This window comes from Malus domestica, chromosome 17, assembly GCF_042453785.1.
Source record: "Malus domestica chromosome 17, GDT2T_hap1".
Taxonomy (NCBI): domain Eukaryota; kingdom Viridiplantae; phylum Streptophyta; class Magnoliopsida; order Rosales; family Rosaceae; genus Malus; species Malus domestica.
In genome coordinates, this window is record NC_091677.1 from 10,368,628 (window position 1) to 10,390,226 (window position 21,599).

Below are 21,599 nucleotides of genomic sequence, written 5' to 3' on the forward strand. Positions count from 1 at the left end.
AAGGAAAAAAAAAAGGAAAAAGAAGAAAAAAAGGGCCTCTCTCTTCCCCCCACCCCTCCCCCCCTCCCTCCCCCCTCTCTCTAAAGAAGAAAAAAAGGGAGGAAAAAAAAACACAAAGGGGATGATTTGAACCCCTCCCATTTTACTCCTTCAACACCTTAACCACAATATATCACTTATGTTTTTGTGATAATATGTTAAAATATTTATATTTATATGAGTGGCATGTTAACAATTACATGCAAAACTATTTTATAGATTTATCATTTGATTAATACTATTCACAATAAACTTACTCTATACATAGAGATGATGAAGATAATGAAAATTTTGAACCTCATAGGAACTTTATGTGGTACTAAATCACTCATGTATCTTACTATACAATGTATAAAGTGTAAAATATTGTAGTAAATCATTATATATAAATAATTATGATGTGTTTAATCTTTTTTTCATTAATTACTACATATTTTCTACACCCACAATGTTTGTCAGCTCGCTGTATAATCAACTTAAATCAGTTAAATCCATCATGTAATGCTTTTCCTTCTATTTTTTTTATAAACTAATAGATAATTGACTAAATAACATTCTCCAAAGTTTCAATAAAAATTTCCAAGTTTTTCTTACAATTTTCATGATTTTTATCAATATCAATAATATCCCAATATTTTCATCAAAATTTCCATATTTTTGAATCCAAAATATTTTCGATATCATCTATTCCAACCCCACCAGAAAAAATCAAGACTCATCAATCCATCATTATCTCATTCCTCACCACCTTTATTATTCAGACCCCACCACCTCAAATCCCTACAACCAGAGCAAATCACTCGCCGTTTTTCGTCGCTACTCTCAGAAATCTCGAAGCAGAAGTCATGGGGGTATGCAAGCTAGTCTCTCCTTTTTGCCTTTTAATTTAGTTATTGAATTTGTATCGGTGTATGTATGCGTGTGGTTCTGTGTTTGATCTGAGACTCTGAGTTTTGTTTGTGGAGCGATTCGATTCGTTTCCAGCTCCAGCTTGGTGGTGGACTTGAAATTACTGTATTGTCCTTCGTCCGATGCTTTCTGCTGTCATTTCATCCTTCTGGTTTCTAATTTTTCAGCAGAAGCTTGTTCTGTATGAATATCATGTATCTAGCTGGTGTTTGCTATCTGGGGTCACTTTTGCTTTCTGGATTTTTATATTTTTTAGATAAAGTTTGTATTTTTAGCTTCTTGTTTGGTTTATACCAACCAGACTTTTGAGTATTTGGGAATCAAATTGGACGTTGTATGTCAGTAGATTCGGCTTCGACCGATAAGCAACTTATCTGATTGCTAACTTGTGTGCAAAACTTTCTGTGTCTGTTGTGTTGAATGGTCAAGTGTAGTTTAGTGGGTTGATGGGATTCAAACAGCTGACCCTACTTAGTGAGATAAGGCTTTGTTGTTGTTGTTGTAGATGTTAAAAACTTACAATGGGTTCTTACCTGAAGGTGAGCCTAGCTCAATGGGTAAGGTTTGTTCTGTTGCTTAGTTGCAGGTCAATACTCAGAATGGTCGAATGGTTCAATGGTCGGAGTTTGGTGCACTTGACTGTCCTTACAATGGACTATTACGTAGTGTCCTGTGTAGTAGTTATAGTGTCACCCAATCTGACTTTACAAAAAGAAGATTTCTTTCTGTTCATTTTAGGCATGTATCGAGTTGATAGTAGATCTCTTACAAGCTTGTCGAATTTCAAACCTCTTCTTCTTTTCGGAATACCTTCATATTGAAGAATAATTACAGGCATCGGTGTTTGTAAACCAATTCATGAATACATATTACTTTATATATCTTGGTGTTGTATTCTTATGCAGTAGGATTGAGGATACGGTAGGATTCATAAGTTGTTTTTCTGCTGATGCGTGGGAGACAGCCTTCACCTTAATCTTAATCATCTTCGTTACTAAGATTTTGTTTGCCTAAATAATTTCATGCAAGAACATATGAATCATTGAACTTTGTACACAATTGTGTTATTTATACATCTCAATTTGGTATGCATTGACTATAGATGATTGATTCCCTTAATCAAAATTATGTAAATCCACAGGAAAAGGGTGTACCGTTGCCAAAATTTGGTGAATGGGATGTCAATGATCCAGCATCAGCTGAGGGATTCACTGTAATCTTCAACAAGGCTAGGACTGAGAAGAAGACAGGTGGCAGACCTGACTCACCATCAAAGGAGGATCGCACGTACAAGCATGAAGCAGTTCTCGGAAAGCCTCCATCTGTAAGTTGGATTCGCTGACCTTATAGTTCTCCGCACTTTGGAACGCCTTTATCTCTTTTATACTTGACGCTGTCTGTATTACATAGTCATATCTTTCCCTAAAGCCTAAAGGGTGGTTTAGGTTGAGAACATAGAAGAATTACTTGGACCATTATGAGCTTTGGATGCACAGTACATTGGAATCTTTACATCTTTTGCATCACATTTTGCATGTGACTAAGTTTGCATTTAATACTTTAATTTCAAAATTAGATTGCTCAAACTCAAAATATGATTAACTACCCTTTTTTTTCCTCCCAGGAAATTGCATTTTTATCACTTCCAACTTCATATTTGGATTTCTCTGAATTCTTCTCAACATGCTTTGTTTCCCTCTTAAAATTTGGATTTTTTGGGTGCTGAGTAGTTCTTATTTTCCCAACCAATCTATGTGCAACTGGGAAATTATCCCTTTGTGGTTTCACAATATACACAATATTCTTCATTCATAGTAGTGAACTGCAAGTGACCTCAATACGACTTGACAATTTCCTAATCCAAGCTTAGGGCTAGTTATAAATCTTTGTTATACATGCCCGTGGATAATGCATAATACTTCTCTATCAGATCGCCAAATCGCCTTAGCACTTACTCTTTTCCTGTCTAATTAGTTTTTGTTACGTGCAACTTTTATTCTCTCAACTTTGAAAATGTCTGCATTCACCCTCACTGAACCATCTTAAACAAATTTCTCTTTTGCTGTCCTCACTCTGGTGGCACCCGTTGATTTTATAAACCTGTCTGTTTCATATTTTTATCTTTTCGCTCGCAAAAATTTAACATCCTGATTTTGGTAAAGCACGAATCTTGCTTTGTTGAATGATGTCCAACTAAGCTGGCACCAAAAAAGAAAAAGAAAGAGGGAAAAGGAAAAGAATGCTGCCAGTTGAACTTAAGCCACCCTAACCCTAATGTGATGAAGAAAAAGATGATAGCTTCGAAAATATAATGGTTGGATTTTTTATGCTTTTCGTGCTTTGATGTGTAGAAAAAATGGTTTTGCTGCTTGCGTGCGGAGTCATGAGGAGGCACGTACCATGTCATAAATTTTACAGAAGATATTACTACGTATCTATGCCCCCCATGACGATATATATTCCAGAAGACTGGAGCTGTGTTCATGTGTTCAGAAGCCATGATTGGTCCCGCTGGAATCTGTTTGCTGTCCTTCTGAACATTGGTAGAAATTCTGGGCTCGTTTTGGGAGATGAATGGTTGAAAAATGCTACTGTTTTATGTTTATGTAAACTGGTGAACTGTATTTGCAGCTTCCTCTTCTTGAATCAATGCTTGATACTGAGATAATCGTGACTGTTTGTTTCCTGTTATCGATTCAATTTGAGTTTCGTTCGTGTTTAACTGCATTTTTGTGCACTGTGAAACTTTGGATTTTCTTTTACGAAACCGTCTTTCCCCTGGAAATCTCTCTGAGTTGGGAAGTTCCAAGCTTTTACGATTCAGTGATCCGTTTTTCGGTCTGAGATGAACTCAAGATCTACAGAATTTTCAATGGATGCACCACAAAACTGAATTGCGTGGTATCGTTTCAATCAACACCTATTTTCAAGGCCAAAGCTATCAACCACTCGGGCATCTCCCCGAAAGAGAAATTTCTATTTCATCACTAGTGCTCATAGCAAACGTGCTTATAAGAAGTACTTCCTACACAAGCAATCCCGGAAGGCCCCCAAATAAGCATCCAAAAAATCTGATAGTACTAACAGCAAAGTGTCTTGGGTCTTGCTATCTCCAGTTAAACATGTAAGCTACCATTAAAACTCAAGGCAATAAGCAAAACTACCATCTTCAAAGTATTAAAACTCAAGCCAATGGTTTCAGTATATAAACATTCTTTCCATTTTCTAATAGTACAACCAGTAAATACCCGAAGGCAAGTAGACAACCGACTAATCTAAACTCTAGAGGATCCAAGCTTGCGTTCAAACAAACGTTTCAAAAGAAAAACCTGGAGGCAGCTAGCTCCAATAAGTGCTGCTGATTCTATCAATGCCTTGTGCGTTGCTCTACGGCTCATTCCTTCATTCACTGCATGAAAATCCAAGATCAAAAGACTTTCGCTTTGTGTGCGAGTGCAAAATCATGTACTTCTTGAAGTACTACAGTTGAAGTCGTATTCATAACTTTTAAATATCGTTTATGACTTGACCTTAGCTTTGTGTGCCCGTGTGTGACACAGTGACATGCAGATGCAAGTGCAAAATGATGTACTCCTTGAATTACTATAGTTGAAATCATACTCAAATCTTTTTAAAATCGTTTATGCAACCCAACTATGCATGAGACTCCAACTTCTGTTAAAAGGTCGTACCCAGTGCACAAGGCTCCCGCTTTACGCAGGGTCTGGGAGAGGTGAATGTCGGCTAGCCTTACCCCCATTTATGGAGAGGCTGCTCCCAAGTCTCGAACCCGAGACCTACCGCTCATGGGCGAAGGCACTTGCCATCGCACCAAGTGCAAGACTCCAACTTCTGTTAACGAAAATAAATTAAAATTTGACAGAGAAAAGACGGTTCCTCAGATTAATACCTATTGCCTGGCGGTCAGTCTCAGCTTCCAACCAATGTTGTTCGAATTGGATGTTGTAGAGGGCTTCCTCCAACTTTTGTATCTGATCCAGCAAGGGTGTGAAATGCTCTGCATAAATTCAAATAACATTCAATGATCATTATTCAGCTATAAAAAAGATTCCTCCAGAACGGAAATGGAATAACAAGTAATGGCCTCTCACCGTCTTTAGCATGCTGGTCATAGTATGTAAAGTGAGCAGCATGTACATCAAAGTCAATAGTTTCGTGGTAAGGAGACTTGTTAGTGAAGCAGAACTGGTGAACACCTTGCTTCTCAACCACAAAGTCATACTTCACGCTTGTCTTGTCGCGTATGTCATGAATTTGTTCACCACCAGGTCCCTTTATCTGATATTGGCAACATAGTTCACAAGTATAAGAAAGATTTCAGAAACAGGAACCACTACCATCATCATTGAACCAAAAAGCAATGTCCTAACCGAAAAACCAATTGGGACGGTCTTATAAACCAACAATAACGACATTCTATTCAATCTACCATTTTATTTATTTCTTTTTCTGATACAATCGATATTGGGCAAACACAGGACCTCATGTACAGGATATATCATGAATGATCTTAACGGGTAGAGCTACATGCGCCGTTCTTTCTCCCTGTTTTCGAAGGAAAAATATTATTTACCCTCTTATAACCAACGAATCATAAATGAAAACCCGCAAGCTTAATCTTGCATCAAAATTCAACTTGCCAACAACAACAAGCCTTATCCCACTAAGTGAGGTCCCCTATATGAATCCTAAATCCCCACAGCGCTCGGTTTTGTGCCAAGGCAGAAAAAGTAATACAAATCAGCAACAACCATTAAATCTTCTCCACAACAAGATCAAACAGACAAAATTCTGAAACATCAAACAATTGGGAAAAATAAACACATATGAAACATCATAGTATTCACTCATACCACGAGATCAACGCCGTCGTCAGTGTAATGCCAGGTCGACTCGACTTTGATTACCACGAAAGAGACGTGAATCGTGTCTCCCATGTACTTTGCATCATGAGAAAAGCACTCTTCCCTGTCTATCACGAACCTCAACCCTAACGACCCTTCGAACCGGCACAGAACCAGAAAACCCACCAGCACCAAACTCAGGGACACGTATCCTCCGCCCCAGAACTCCATCTTCTTCCCTGCAAATCCGTCAAATTTCCAGCACACAAAGTCAACAATCAGGGGGTTTTTAGTCACAAATAATCGTTACCCAGATTGGTACTCCGAGATGTAAATACACAGATCGAGAAGAAGGTGAAAAATTACCTCGGAAATAGGTTCTAGTTTTGTATTTGGCGGAGGTTTGAAGTTTTTGGGATTTTAGGATGAACTGGGATTTAGGAAGTGCCGAACTCGAACTCAAACTCGAACTCGAACTCGGCTGTCGGACCAGGCACGTCTTGTTGAACCAGACCAGAATAAAAGCACTAAGGACGATGTCGTTTCGTTTTCATTTATGAGCTTAAGCCAGCGAGGCGGGGTGTGATTCAATAGCTTGACCCATTGGCCAATGGGAACGCTCCACATAGGATGATGTTTTGCCAGGTGTAAAAAAGCACGAATTTCACTTGAGTGGGCTGCGATATCAAATACCGCCATTCTTTTAGAATATTTTTTTGGAAAATTAATGAAAATTGTTTGAAAATTTTGTGTTTTAACGATAAGGATAAAATAATTGGTAAAGTAAATAGTACCATGATTGACTTTTTAGTGTAAAAATATGATTTTTCGTAAAAATGAACAGTAATAAAAGCTTTTTATTAAAGTTTCCTATTTTATTTCTATTTATTTTGGTAAGTCAAGTGATTTGATAATATTTTCCCAAAAAAAAGGAGCGATTTGGTTCTAATTTGGGGTCAAGCTACAATGCTACGTGAGATTCGGCTACAAAACTATGTCCCACAATGCAGTACGGATTTATGCAAAAGCTAAGAGCAACTCCACTGTGGGTTGCTGCTCGGGGGACAGTGGACCCAACAGGGCATGATAGCCTGGCTGAAGCCTTCCAGCGTGGGGAGCCCGAGCAACAGGCCCATGAGGAATCGCCAACCTGCGAGCCCGAGGTGGACCTGACGTAGGGTGATGTCAGCCTAGCGCTAGTCCCATTTTTTAATTTTTTTCTGTCAGGCGCGTGCGCCTCACCTGCGCGTCAGCCAACAAATTTCAGACCCCAGGGGACCGCGATGCAGTCTGTCTCAGTTACCGTTGGGAAGCCACGTGGCTTCCCACGGTCCGTTCGATCTCAACGGCTCTTTAAAATGAGCCGTCCAATTTGCAACGGTAATAAAAATAAAAATAAACTTATTTAATATCAACTGTTGAATCTGAGATCGACGGTTGATATTATTCTGCTTTATAAATAAATAAATAAAAGAAAAAATAGTTTTAAATTTTAAAAAAGTTACCGTTGTGATACGTGGCACAATTTAGAGTGTTGGAATTCAATTTTTTTTAAATCCAACGGCAGAGATTAATTAGTTCAATAAAAAAAATTAAAAATTGTAAAAAATCCGAAAAAAAATCTGAAAAATTTTTAAAAAAAATTGTTTTTACTTTTCTATAAATAGCTTCTCATTATCATCTACCTTACACCATAATTTCATATTTTCTCAACTACTTTCAATCAAATTCCTATCTTTCTCTCAAAGTTTCAATCCAAATTTTTTCAACAAAATGACTACTGATGCAGGTACGAATTTGTCGCTTCTTGAAGATGTTGGGTTGTGTACTAGCTGGGTTGAAGTTACTCATAGTTCGCTTACGGGTAATGAGATGCAGTTGCAAGAAATGTGGAGTCTTATTCATACCAATTATCTTGAGAAAATGAGTGGGAAAAGAACCAAAGAATCAATGTCCAGTCGTTGGAAATTACTTAGCCAATCGTTTAGTACGTGGAGAGACACCTTGGCACAAGCTAGTGCTAATCTTCGAAGTGGGGAAAATTACACGGATCAGGTAACAATATATTATTTATTTGTTTGTACTATGCCCAAATTTACATTATAATTATTTGTTTGTATTATTTATTTGTTACCTACTTTCATTATAATTATTTATTTATTTGTTACCTATTTATTTGTAGCAACTTCAAGCACAAGCTTGGTATGGTGCCAAAAGCAAAAGCAAAAATAAATCATTCAGCTGGTGGGAATGTTGGAATATTGTTAAAGATTGTCCTAAATTCAGAGTTGTGCTTGTCGATCCAGAAGTTTTCATAAACAGCACCGCTCTACACTCTACACCCGATCATGGCTCACATGTTCATGAAGATGATGCAGAAGAAGTGCCTAAAACGCCCCTCCCTGAACAAGCGTCGGATTCGACCCGTTATCCAATTAGGCATGAAGGTAAGAAGGCTTCAAAGAGAAAAGGGAGTGCTTTCAAGAATGATTATGCAAAATACATTGAAGAACTTGCTCACCAAGGTGAATTGACTTTGGCGCGAGAAATGGCGAAATTTGAGGCTGATAAGGCTAAAGATAAGGCAAAAGCTGCAGCTATGAAGAGAGAATTTCAAGATAATCAAAGAGAAAGAGAGTTACTTAAGCAAGAAAGGGAACAAGTTAGAAAAGAAAGGGAACATTTTCTTTTAAATCCCCTGGTCTGCAGATGCTCCATATGCAAGCATCCAGAAGGCAATAATAATTTTTTGCTTAGGTAGGAGACCCATAGCACCAAAAGCATCCGACTTTTGCACAAAGTAAGAATCATGGTTGCAAACAGCGCCCATGATTTTGTTAAACAAATGACGTTCCATTCTAAAACGACGTCTAAAGTACAAATCAGGGAATACACTGTTACGGACAAAATAATCGTCCAAGAGATACTGACCTCATTGTTGCATGTCTCTATCAATGTTTACAGCACGGCTGGGCCTGCAGATTTGAGCCACAGCTTGGATGACTCGACGGGAATGTGAGGCTCTTGCCATTCTTGATTTGTCGTCTCTCCATCTACGCTCCGCATCTTCTTCCCTCTCATTTTGGGCCGCCTGGCGTTTGAACATTCCTTTTGATTGGTTAAACAAGTCTTCCTCTTGCTGATCGATTTCCCACATCATCCTTGAGGAAGAAGAAGACATTGTAAGAATGAAGCAAAAACTATGAATAATGATAGAGATTTAGGTGAATAAGGAAGCAGAAACTATGAATAATGATAGAGATCTTGAGAAAATTGGTGTGAGATTTGTGAGAATGGATGGTGGATTATATGGAGGATTCAGAAACGATTAGGTTGTAGATAATGCCACGTGGCATGCTGTCATTTTTTAAAAATATGATGGAAATCTATCCTCAAAGATTGTAAACAGATTATGACACGTGGCACGACGTGATTGGTTAATAATCTTATCAGAAATCCATCACCAATAATTGTCTTTTTCGGATTATGACACGTGGCGCAACGAGAACGATTAAAAATCTTATCCGAAATTACAAATAAAATTATTTTGTATTATTTTATAACTTTTTCGGATTATGACACGTGACACAACGAGAACGATTAAAAATCTTATCCGAAATTACAAATAAAATTATTTTGTATTATTTTATAAATAAAAAAAATACTAATATTTTATTGCCTATTGCGGGGGAAGGGCTCCCACACTGAAGATGCATAAGGTAGTTACTGTTCATTAATGGCAGTTACTGTTCACTGGGTGGATTGAATAGTGAATTGCCTGGGGGGAAGGCTCCCACGCTGGAAATGCTCTAAGCGTTACCATTTTTATTAGAATCCGATAATCGTCGGATCCTCTTTATCAGGATTTCAGAAATTTGTGAATTGTATCCGTTTATCGTATATCGTACTATCATAAATTATTTTAAATATTTTTATTTAAAATTAAATACAAACAGTACCTGACAAAAACTGACTGAATAATTCAACCGAATAAGGTAAAGAAGAATCAAACGAAACAAACAAAAAAAAAAAGTGCGTAGGAGAAAAAAGTCAAAGACCACACATAGTGATCCTCAAATCAAATGCACCTATACCAGATTTTACAGGAGAAGCATCACACTGAAAATTCACAATTTAACCGAATTCCCAAATGCACCAACTGATATACCAGATTTTACAGGAGAAGCATCACACTGAAAATGCACAATTTAACCGAATTCCGAAAAACCTTTTGTTCAGCCCAGATTTTACAAACCAAAATTTTAGGTATATCCACGTACCTTTGATTCAACCCAGATATCCATATAGCAGGTGGTCAGAGGTGCCTCATTTGCTCGTCACATTTACATTTTTGTGCAGTCACAGTGCGTCGCCTTCGTTGCAGATACCACATAACTGCAACGTAACAAAAAGTATTCACAAGGATTTAAGCTTTAAACGTTCGTCATCTCTACACCGGATCAGACAGCTGCAAGATCCTTCCCTCTTCAATAACTAATCTCTGCTGAAGCATGCATTGATGCTTGGCAAATTGCTTAAACAAATCACGTAGCTGCTTAGCCTGCTCATACTCTTTAGTACCAGAAACAACCACCTTCAAGTCATTGCAAGTTCCGGTTCTGCTCTGTAAGACTTTCTGCAAAATCAATAACGGTAATTTTAGAGGAAACCCGGTGCTTTTATACTAGTTATTTCATGTTCTATCAGGTTTTGGTGTATACAGTTGTTGATTCCAATCAATGATTAGCCAACAAAACACTCTGGCTACTAGAATGACGTTTCACCGTTATAATCATTAGCCACAACCACATGAAGAATTATAGGAAACTGACCTGAGATGCAAGAGCAAATGTTTCAGTCACTGCCTTTAGCGAGCCATGTAACGGTAATTTTTCAGTCACGAACCAAGGTCTGCGGAGAAATACAAAATGATGAAATTTTTTTAACAATCAATGAACAAATCAAAGGTTCAGAATGCCAAAAATTACATGTAGGTTCCAGCTGGCTGTTTAAGTTACATAAAGGCCGCGTAAATTCTTTTGCTTAGATATCTAATTACTAAATTTTAACAAACACCAATTTAAGAAAAAATTGCGTGATTTATAATTACTGAAAAGAGACTTTTACACTGTATACCTTCCTCCCGAGGAAATAATGATGTGATCTGGATTCTCCAAAAAGACCAATAACTTGTCAAAGTTCGCTTTGCTGTGCAACAGAATGCCTCCTCGTGCATATATCTCTAACAACTTACTTGGCGAAACAAATGCTTGACATGAGATTGAAAGTTGTTGATGAATAAACTCCATAATTGTTGATGGCGATAACCCCTTCTCAAGATTGTCTATAATGATCATATGCGGCACCCCTCCGATATCTACGTCATGTCCTGTTCATTCAGATACCATACACAAGATAAAGTAACCGATAGGTTTGAATTGTTTAAATATAGTCCACTAAAATGTGGAGAATATTCACAGTGATTTAAAGAGTAGTTAAAGATTAAGAAAAGAACTTAAGCAAATCAGTACAAAGTACAAACCTTTGACATGACCTGAGGACAACCTAGAAGGCCTTGTTTCCTGCAAATGGACGGACGAGCACATGGAAAAAAAAACACATGAATCATCTAAACAATATACCACAAGTATCCAGAGCACATGAACAAGAGGAGCCATACAAAGTTACTGTCAGGTACAAAAGTATCCAGCATAGAGCCATACAAAGTTACTATCAGGTACCAAAAGCGTAAGATTTTTGACAAACTTGTCACCCATGGACAGGGGATCGAAAATCCCACTACAAACCATAGAATTCAAGAATTTCCCGAACTCTCAACCTCCCAAATCAGCTCTATTTCACTCGCTCCTGTTCCGCTTACAATCCTACGATTTTGCACACTATCGGAAACTCTCCCAGGCAAATTCTCGTTTCCTCTTACATTAATCTTGCACACTATTAAATGCAACCTCACAGTCTGTATATTAATATCATTTGGGGAAAAATAGGAAAAAAAATCCTTCAAAAATTAGAAAAAAATCAAGAACCATAACCCCATCCAATGAAGGAAAGCAAACTCAAATCGAAATGAATCCAGACTAATTCTAACAAAGATCAAATGCAGCAGCCAGCAGCACAATTCCAATTCAAAAGCTAAACATCTTCATACACGAGTAATCAGAAACTTGCCTGATTTCGGCGTTGAGGAAAGCCGGGGGGGCCATTTCGGCCATTGCTGGCAGCAGCAGCTTCAGCAGAACTCACATTCGAATCCGAAAAGCCAGTTGCTTCAATTCTCTTCCTTGCCAAGTTCAGAAAAGAGATGAGCAGTGGATTCAGTTCGTCATCAGCAACCGGAGGCTGGACTCTGCAAATGTGCTCGAGAGCTTCGGCGGTCAGCGTCCTGGCGAACGGACCGTGCTGCCATGAGAGGATGAAGGTGCATGTGCATTGTTCTTCTCCGTTTACAAACACATGCTTACTATGCACAACCTAATCATCATTACTCACCGATTAATCACCTAATTAAGCCGTGATTAAGCAGAAATTAAGATTACAGAAAGAAGGAGGGAAAATTGGGGAAAATGTGACTGACGTCATCCACGACGGCGTCGTAGAAGCGGCGATCGTCGGGGAGAGCGGAGTGAGCGGCGCAGACGATCATCCCCCTGTTCACCTGAGAGCACTCCGAGTCCTGAAGCTGAGCCGACATGGACCTGAACCGAGACCTCAACTCGGCCACGTCACTCACCGACCTGAAGTTGTTGGCGTCGGCGAACTCGTCCTGGTCGTCGTGGAACCCGAGGAACTTGATTCTCAGTCTCAGGCGGCCGCCACCGCAGCCATTGCCGCCCTCCGTCTCGATACGCACGTCGTACCACGCGTCGTCCTTGTAGGACCTGAACTCCATCGCCATCCGCGCGTCGCTGTTCCGCCACCACCTTTCTCTTGAAAAATCGACTTGCCTGCTGCTTTTGCCTTTGTTGGTGGCGTTTCGCTTCTTTTGGTTACGGCTCGCTGGCAAGCGTGAAGCTCATGCTCTGCTGTGTCAGCAGAGCGACCGCAATTTTGCCTCGAGTAATGCTATTAATACTACCATGTTTTTATTACACATCTCTAGTATTTAAAATGGACAACCATATCATTTGAAAAATCTGTAAAATTTAAGAAAATGAAACAAAAAGACTCTTCGTATATTCAGTGGCGGATCCAGGATTTTAAACTCGGGGGTCCTAATAATAAAGGTCAAAAAATTTATAGACAAAAATAACATTGAAAAGTTAAATATAATACATTTCATTCAAAAATCACGTGCAAAACAACATTACAAGCTATAAAATCCTAATTCAAGCGTTCACGACGAGGTTTCATAGTCTGAAAATGTTCCATGATAGCTTCATTACCAATACATGAAAAAACATCTTTCTCAATGTAAACAACTAAGCTGTCACTCAACCATTGATCTCCCATTTTGTTGCGAAGTGGACCCTTAATGATATTCATAGCGGAAAATGCCCTCTCCACTGAAGCGGTTGCAACCAGTAAAACCAAAGCCAACTGAACTAGCAAATATACATATGCAAACGTTCGATGCAACCCTTTCTCCACCATTTTCTTAGCAAGCTCATTAATCCCCCGCAATTGAGAAAAATCATTATCAGAACGCACAAAATGAATGTAAATATCAAGTTAATCTTGAAGTGCCAATCTATCTCGATCCATGAAATCTTTATGATACATCTGAGCAAGGCGAACAAGCTTCTCTTTATCAAAAGCTACAAATGAATCATTCGGACTCAAACATGCCAAGCAAATAAGCAATTCGGTATTACCTTCAGTGAAGCGATCATCTAATTCTGTAAGTTGGAAATCAATGACCTCAAAATAGAGCTCCACTTTGTAATGATGACGATTGGTCTTTCTTGGAGCCTTACGCAATGACTTCCCTTGAATGACATATAAATCATCCATATTAGGCACCTCAATTTCATGTTCAACACAAAAAGATGATACTTTATCAACCAAAAGATCAAAATTTTCATCATTCCTCATGCAACGTAGTTGTTCTTTACATGTCTTGACTAAAGCCATTGCATTCACAATCTCTTGATCTTTTTTTTATAATGCTTGTGACAAATCATTTGTAACTCCTAATATGGATTTCATCAAAAAGAGGAGGAACACAAACTCAAAAGATTGTAAATCTTTTAATAACCTTTTTGCTTCACCAGCACTATCATTGTAGCAATCTTCAACAATCATGTCAAGCACATCCACCACAGATGAGAACATTGTAATCAAACTAATCAAAGCACCATAATGTGAATTCCACCGTGTATCCCCAGCACGTTTGAGACTAGTTTCTTGATTTAACCCTTGCCCCATTTCAAGACAATCATTTTCAATAGCTTTCATGAGATTTTCTTGTTGTTTCTCTCTAAGTGCATCACGACGCTTACATGAGCATCCAACAACATTCACCAAACTATTAGTCAATGTGAAAAAAACGCCAACATCGGAGTTTTTCTTTGCTACGGCAACAAGAGCTAATTGTAGTTGATGAGCAAAACAATGAACATAGAATGCACAACTCTCTTCATCCAAATTTTTTTTTTTAAGGCCATTGAACTCACCTCTCATATTACTCGCTCCATCATAACCTTGACCTCGTAGGTTGAAGTAGCTCAAATCATGTAGTTTCAAGAACTCATCAATGGACTCCTTTAGTTTACTTGAAGTAGTTTCAGTAACATGTTGGACTCCTACGAACCTTTCAATTACTTGACCTTTGTTGTCCACATAACGCAAAATCACCGCCATTTGCTCCTTTGTTGAAATATCACGTGATTCATCTACCATTATAGAAAAGAATTTACTTTCTTTCACTTCTGTCATAATAGCCTTAATAGTTTTGAAGGCACATGAATTGACAATATCTTTTTGAATTGAATGAGCTATTAGCTTGAGATTTCCCGGAGCATTTTCCAACACAACTTCCTTTATTTTCTCATCATGATCCGCAAGGAATTGCAAGAGTTCTAAATAATTCCCCCTATTATTCGAAGTGTCACTTTCATCGTGGCCACGAAAAGGAAGGCCTTGTCGCAACAAGAACTTAGTGCAATCTATTGATGCATTCAAGCAAAGACGATATTTCATACACTCTTCTTCTGACTGTTTGATCACAACTGCTTCAATATGTGTCTTTTGGTTCATTAAATAACTAGCCGCTTCTCTAGCTTTATTGTGGAAACTACCAATAGGACCAACATGCTTGTCAAAACATTCTCTTGCATTCTTCCATTTCTTAAAGCCTACCCCAGTGAAGGCATCGCTTCCTAATTGTGAAAAATTGATTTTAAAGAGATAGCAATGAAGACAAAATGCCGCATCTTTAGATATACTATACTCCAACCAATCATATTCTTCAAACCACGAAACAACAAATCGTCGCTTTTTCTTTGCATGCAAAGTGTATGGGAACTCATACTTTGTAGGCCTACAAGGTCCCATTTGCAAATATGCTCCTCGGACCTCATCTTGAATATTAGAAGGATAGTCCTTCATTCGAATTCTTTTTCCCGGGTCTCTCTCAAGATTATTAAAATCAATGTCACGCTCATTTTGTCTTGAGCTCGAACTACCCGAACAAGTAGATGGTGCTATTGGCTTTGACTTGAAAAATCTTTCCATATTTCTTATTTCTAAACTACACATTTAACCAAAAACACAAAACATTTACCAATCAACCAATAAACAAAAATTCCATCTAAATTTCAATGATAAAATGAGTATAAACATAAAACATATCAACAATTATATTAATAATAGACTAAAAATCTTCATCAATATCTAATATAATTTAATTGAGATTAGATTAGAATACCAAAAAACTTACTTGAATTGTGAACCAAATAGTGATGGCCTAGAGATATGGGGAGGTATGATATTAGGGTAATAAAATTATAATATGGGATTGGGTGTGGGATTTAGAATTTTAGGGTTTTGAAATCTGAGGAGTTAGGGATTGAAAATTGGATGAATATGTTAAAGTTGGGCATTGGGGGAAGTAGAAGAGAAATTTGGGTGAATATGTTATTACATTGGGCATTGGGGGAAGCAGAAGAGCAGGAAACGGGGGAAGGGTGGGACAGTGGGGAATGATGTGGGTTGGGGATGGGATTTAAAATAATGGACAAAAAGTTTGGGTGGGATATAAAAAACAATTTAAAACAATTGGCCAAAAGCCAATTATTTTCTTTCTTCTCCGGTCATCTTCTACGACGAGAAGATTTTGTACCTGCAACCGACACTGCACGAGGGGTCCCCGGAAAATTTCTAGCAGCAATTTAGGGTCGTTGAAGGGTCCTGTGACCTCCCAGGTCCCTCTGTGGATCCGCCACTGCGTATATCACAATCATCATTTAATTAACTAGTTTTTCTTAATTATTAGTTTATTAAATAATGAACTAAATTTAAAAATATGATTAATTCAAATGATGTGGTTGTGCACATCAAATGCCATCTAAAATAGTATGAAAACGTAGTACAAAAATATGGTACGAATAATATTACTTTTTTGCCTCCATGACAACATCATCATGCACTCACTGTGATTTTCCGATTTTTTTTTTCTTTTGGATTTCTAAAATTCAATTGAACAATAATTGAATAATTCATGAGAGTGTGTGTATAATTTTGTTGTAATGCATATAATATATTTATTATTCTCTTATTCCGACGTTAACATATTGATTTCGTGTTTATTTTATCATTTTATTCAGACGCTAATTTGCTACTAATAGCAGAATTGGAAAAATTACAATATCAATAAACCTACAGATGAATCGAACGACAATTACTATCATCTGGATGACAGACAAGATATTGACATACGGAGAAAGGGAAGAATTTGGCATAATAAGTAGTCAGTAAACAATTTTAATGAACTTTATTAATGGACTCTGAGTTTCACATGAATACTGACACGTCATTCAATGAAGCTTAACATTATTAAGGTCATATAGAGGGGAGAGGAAACTATTGTAACATCAATTAGGATTTGAAAATTTTCCTTGTTAAGAGTACAAAACAAAAAGGAGGTAGATTATCTACCCTCCCACTTTCCGTACCCTCCTATTTGTTTGGTCATGATTAAGTCACGTTAACATTTTCTATTACTATTTATTTTTGTCTTATTATCTCTATAAAAAAATAATATAAAATGTTGACGGGGTTTTACCGTAACCACACAAAATAGGAGAACACGGGAAGTGAGAGGGCAGAGAATCTGCCTCCAAACAAAAATGCTCTCCCCTATAAAAAGGGGGTCATTTAGATGGGAAGGGATCTTCCACCAAATCCTCTCAATCAATAAATCCGGAATTTTGAAATTTAATTCAACGGTTAAAGTTATTGTAACTTTTAAAGGAATTTCCTGTTTTTAACCGTATGATCAAATTTTAAGGACACTGATTGATTGATTGAGAGGATTTGATGGAAGGAATCCCCCATTTAGATCTATTGGGACCATATGATGTGGACCTAATGATGATACATGCAAGCTGAAATGGTATTTTATACCCAAAGAAGATAAAAAGGACGAGCAGTGACTCTGTTTTTTCTGGTATAGTGTATACGTGGGTACAAAAATTCTATGGTGCTCTAGAGTGTAGGATGTTTCGTGTATTTTGATCATCAGATCTTTATTTTTGTGTTTTTAACCCTAGATCATCAGTTAAAAGACTCAAAGTATCCAATAGTTTAATTCCTAATTGGGTATGGCAATGAGTGTCCATATGTGAAACTCGTTTAGTCAAATTCTTAACAAGTAAAATCTCTTTGAATCCCTATTTGGGTATAGCCATGAGTACAATACAAAATCACAATCATCGGGAAATTTAGATTACTTTATGGTGCCTTTTATTAAAGAATTGTTTGTAAGTACTTTTGAAATGATTGAAAATATTTTTAGAAAAAATGTTTTTAAATTCCAAAAGCATTTAAAGTGCACCCTGCAAAAAACACAATATTTTTACCAAGGATCGATTCCAAAAATGTTTTCACTAAAAACAGTTTCAGCCTTTTTAAAAAGTACTTCTAAACGAGCCCTAAAACACGTTGAAATTTGTTCTACCATTCAAGTCCTTCCTATAAAATTAGTTGGAAGTGCTTATTCTCCAAAAAGCAATTCTACAACACAAAAACACTATTAAGGCCTCTTTGGGACTACTTCAGAAGGGCTAAAAGTGCTCTATAGCGGTAAACTAAGTTAAACTTATTCCACCAAGTTCATTAGAAAAATTGTTCCTTAGTTAATGTAGGACTGGCGTTTTGCTCAAAACTTGGCAGTCATTGTTTGGCTTTAGTTCCACAAGTATAACAATTTTCCTCGACAACTTGACGGAATAAGGTAACGTAGGACACAAAACGAAAGCATAAGGGAGCAAAGTCGATTGCAAGTTCGGAAAAGTGAGATTCTCGTCAAAGCGCAGGAACTAGAACAAAAAACTGTGTTACAAAACTCACTATCAGAACTCACAAGCAGTTGAGGCATCCAAACTTATTCCACTTTACTCACTGATACATAAATACAGTTGTAATCTACCTAAGCCGACTTACATGGAAATGTCTTTACCGAAAAGTTCAGCTATTCCCTTCTGAGGGTCATCCTGTTTCACAATCGACTCTCCTACCAAAACCGCTTTGACACCAGCTTCTTGTACATAGGCAATATCATCCGGTGTAAACAGCCCAGATTCTCCTACCACAATGATGTCTCTCTGACGGATCAATTCGCCACGCTCTCCTTCAAGAAGCTTCTTTGTGTTACTAGTATCAACCTTAAATGTTTCTGCAGTCAAATCAAATATAAGGTTATCATATTGCGATTAAAGTTCACACGCAATACACAGCCCAATTTTGACAGATAGCAAACATGAACATCGGCAGGTTCAACGTCATCCCCTTCTATATATAGCTTGCCGACCCATCTTATTCAAACCCCATCAACATCCTCACTTAAAAAGAAATTAATAATTAATATAAGAAGACTGAACTACCAATTATGGTGCCTGAACCGCACACAGTTATTATGCCTATAATAATGCATATTAGGGGGCAAATGGAGAAAGTGTTTTGAGGATCCTATCACAAATTCAAACAGGAAGTACATTATTGAAGGCTTTCAAAAAGCTCTCACATATTACTGCAAAATACTGGTTGACGGTTAATAACGTTAGTCTTTCATAAATATGGATAAAGATGAAATGATCAGCAAACAGCCATATTGTAAATGACAAGGAAACAGAAGTTTCATAGCATAAGCCAATTCACAGAGCTTAGGAAATTTTACCAAGATTGCGGTTGTTGATGCCAATAAACTCAACCCCCTCAATGCCCAGAACACGGTCCATTTCCCTCTCATCATGCACCTGTAACAATGTAACACACGAGATGTTTCGGGATTAGATTTCATTGGATATGGTTTTTTCTTTTCGACATAAGGATACACATACACACGCACACACAAGGATATGTTGTAACTGATGCATAACTCTGCATCCAAACGAAGCCCAAAATAGGCCAGACATTAAAGAATCGTAAAATCAGTCTAACTCACATAGACAAGGGCAGATTTTCCCAGTTGAAACCCACCAAACTTCCAACATACAAACAGAAGTATAAAAAACTAACAATGAAGAAAGAAGTGCAACTCAAACCTCAACAAGTGTTGCCATGCCAAGCATCTTGCAGATCTTTGTCATGTATTTGATGTCAAGGTCAGGCAAAACAGCAGCAATCAAAAGAATTGCATCTGCACCTTTGGTTCGAGCATAGTAGATTTGCCAAGCCTCAATGATAAATTCTTTGCACAACAGAGGGCACTGCGTATTTTGCTAGTGTTAGAAGAATAAATTATACCCAAAGTACATCCTAGCATGTGCAGAATACTACAAAATGAGGAACACTGCTTACAGACAAACCTTAACTCCAGCATTTCTTATCGCCACCATATTTTCATAGCTTCCCTATATTTATTGAGCAAAAAGCAAGTGAGATACAGCTAATAGTTTTGCTTTTAACATCAATGACTTCTAAGAGAGATCAAATTGATTTGCTCACCTGAAAATATTTTTCATCTGCCAAAACACTAAGACAAGCAGCTCCCCCTTTTTCATAAGCTTGTGCAATTTCAACCTATCATGATAATTTATAAAAGAATAAGAACTGGTGAGATTGGGGGAGAAAATCATTTTCACATACCTAGAACAATGACCGGGGGCAGCTATCCCCACTCAAGTTCTCTTTTCTCAAAAGTTACAGAGTTATATTAGAAATGACTCAACGCACACATGCATACAATGCTTTTGTTCCATTCCAAGGAGGATAACACGTACATTCCGATTAGAATTACAGTTTTTAAGGTTTGAAAAATAGACAATGATGCTTCCTCTATTCCGATGATCATGAAATCATTAGTTCAGCACACTGAATCTCATAACGCCACAACAGGAATAGAGACACTCCCAAGAACAGGAATAAGGATGAAACAATGCAGACTTACCGGATCAAAATTTTCCCTCAAAACTCCTCTACTTGGGGAAGCCTTCTTCACTTCAGCAATCAAACCGGGCAGACCAGTTCGTGAATGCGCTGCCCTCAGAGCTCCAACAAAATCCCTCACAGGAGGAGCATTGTCAAGAGCCTTCTTCAATGAATACAGAGGTTGCCTCTGCTTCAACTGAATCAATATCATTAGCAGTAATCAAATTAGCAACAATCCTATATACAAAACTTGACCAAATCACTCTGCTTTTTTCCCCCTTCCAATTGGGTCCTCAAAACCCCCAAAACTTTTCGATTTATCGAACAACCCAATTCACCAAAAACACAAAGCTGATGACTTTACCTGAGCAACTTGAGTGTCCTTATGCCATATGATCTCCTCCAGAATATTCCGTGGAGTGTTGCCCTCATTCTGCAACCGGAACTCGAAAGGTCCCACGTAGTGTTGAGGGGGTCCTGTGGGAGGCCTCCTCCTGATTCTAATTCCCTGACTCGCAGCCACCTCATTGTGGTACATACCCACCTCCCATTCCTTGATTTCCAGCTCAACTTTCTCCGGCTCCTGTTCGCCTTCCACTGCAACCGCCGACGGCGGAGTACCCTTAGACTCCATCTAATAAAAAACAAACAATTACCCTTACATGCAGACACCATTTCAATGCAGTTCAAGATAAAATCCAGCAAAGAGTAGAGAGAATTAAGAAATCTGAAAAACTAAGAACCTGCTGAGCTCGAACAATGGAGCAAGACGACGACGGAAGAGAGAGCGAGTTCGCTCTACGCGCGTCGAAAGCGGAGGCGGAAATGGGTTTTCTGGGGCGGGAAGAGAGAGAAGCAACAGCCCTGAAGGAAGCCAAGCCCTCCATTGTCGGATGGGGATTTGCAGAGCAAAAAAGAAAGGGGATGTCTTTGGCACTTTGCTGGGGGATATGTGCTGGAGAAAGTCAAATTATCTGGTAAGTGAGAGTTACAAGTAGTAAGAAAGCATTAGTCTTTTTAATTTGTATTAGGAACTAGGATTAGGATTAGGGTTTATGATTAATTAGGAATTTGGGAATTTAAAGGGGAAAAGCATTTTTGGATGCTTATTTGGTTGATTGTGAGAGGTGGGGTGTATCACGATGTATGTGAGATTTGCTTCCATTTTTTGAATTTGATTTCTGTTTTCATTTTACTATCCTTCTATTTAAGGATTTTTTTTTCTTTTTTTGGGTAGAT

The 21,599-nt window shown here is 37.9% G+C and overlaps 6 protein-coding genes across 6 annotated transcripts; 1 reads left to right on the plus strand and 5 right to left on the minus strand.

Annotated features, from left to right (window-relative positions):
* Positions 1–745: 745 nt before the first annotated feature.
* LOC103425999 (protein NOI4-like) lies at positions 746–3,670 on the plus strand. The gene is made up of 3 exons (XM_008364095.4): positions 746–890; positions 2,090–2,272; positions 3,300–3,670. The coding sequence occupies exons 1-3, from the start codon at positions 885–887 to the stop codon at positions 3,333–3,335; spliced, it is 225 nt and encodes a 74-aa protein (XP_008362317.1). The 5' UTR covers positions 746–884; the 3' UTR covers positions 3,336–3,670.
* Positions 3,671–4,099: 429 nt separating this feature from the next.
* LOC103426000 (transmembrane emp24 domain-containing protein p24beta2-like) lies at positions 4,100–6,385 on the minus strand. Its single transcript, XM_008364096.4, has 5 exons — positions 6,180–6,385; positions 5,823–6,052; positions 5,061–5,247; positions 4,859–4,966; positions 4,100–4,357 (listed from the first exon to the last, which is right to left on the minus strand). Exons 2-5 carry the CDS (start codon positions 6,042–6,044, stop codon positions 4,224–4,226), a joined length of 651 nt encoding a protein of 216 aa, XP_008362318.3. The 5' UTR covers positions 6,045–6,052; positions 6,180–6,385; the 3' UTR covers positions 4,100–4,223.
* Positions 6,386–9,880: 3,495 nt separating this feature from the next.
* On the minus strand, positions 9,881–12,905 carry LOC103426001 (uncharacterized). Its single transcript, XM_008364097.4, has 6 exons — positions 12,409–12,905; positions 12,003–12,305; positions 11,356–11,395; positions 10,950–11,202; positions 10,646–10,724; positions 9,881–10,449 (listed from the first exon to the last, which is right to left on the minus strand). Exons 1-6 carry the CDS (start codon positions 12,727–12,729, stop codon positions 10,264–10,266), a joined length of 1,182 nt encoding a protein of 393 aa, XP_008362319.3. The 5' UTR covers positions 12,730–12,905; the 3' UTR covers positions 9,881–10,263.
* Positions 12,906–13,502: 597 nt separating this feature from the next.
* LOC139193348 (uncharacterized) lies at positions 13,503–13,904 on the minus strand. Its single transcript, XM_070816342.1, has one exon. It carries the CDS (start codon positions 13,902–13,904, stop codon positions 13,503–13,505), a length of 402 nt encoding a protein of 133 aa, XP_070672443.1.
* Positions 13,905–13,931: 27 nt separating this feature from the next.
* Positions 13,932–15,506, minus strand: LOC139193349 (uncharacterized). Its single transcript, XM_070816343.1, has one exon. The coding sequence runs from the start codon at positions 15,504–15,506 to the stop codon at positions 13,932–13,934; it is 1,575 nt and encodes a 524-aa protein (XP_070672444.1).
* A 2,802-nt stretch (positions 15,507–18,308) lies between these two features.
* On the minus strand, positions 18,309–21,415 carry LOC103426003 (indole-3-glycerol phosphate synthase, chloroplastic-like). The gene is made up of 8 exons (XM_008364099.4): positions 21,104–21,415; positions 20,725–20,994; positions 20,380–20,556; positions 19,938–20,012; positions 19,799–19,843; positions 19,535–19,699; positions 19,168–19,246; positions 18,309–18,666 (listed from the first exon to the last, which is right to left on the minus strand). Exons 1-8 carry the CDS (start codon positions 21,245–21,247, stop codon positions 18,431–18,433), a joined length of 1,191 nt encoding a protein of 396 aa, XP_008362321.3. The 5' UTR covers positions 21,248–21,415; the 3' UTR covers positions 18,309–18,430.
* Between the last annotated feature and the right edge of the window lie 184 nt (positions 21,416–21,599).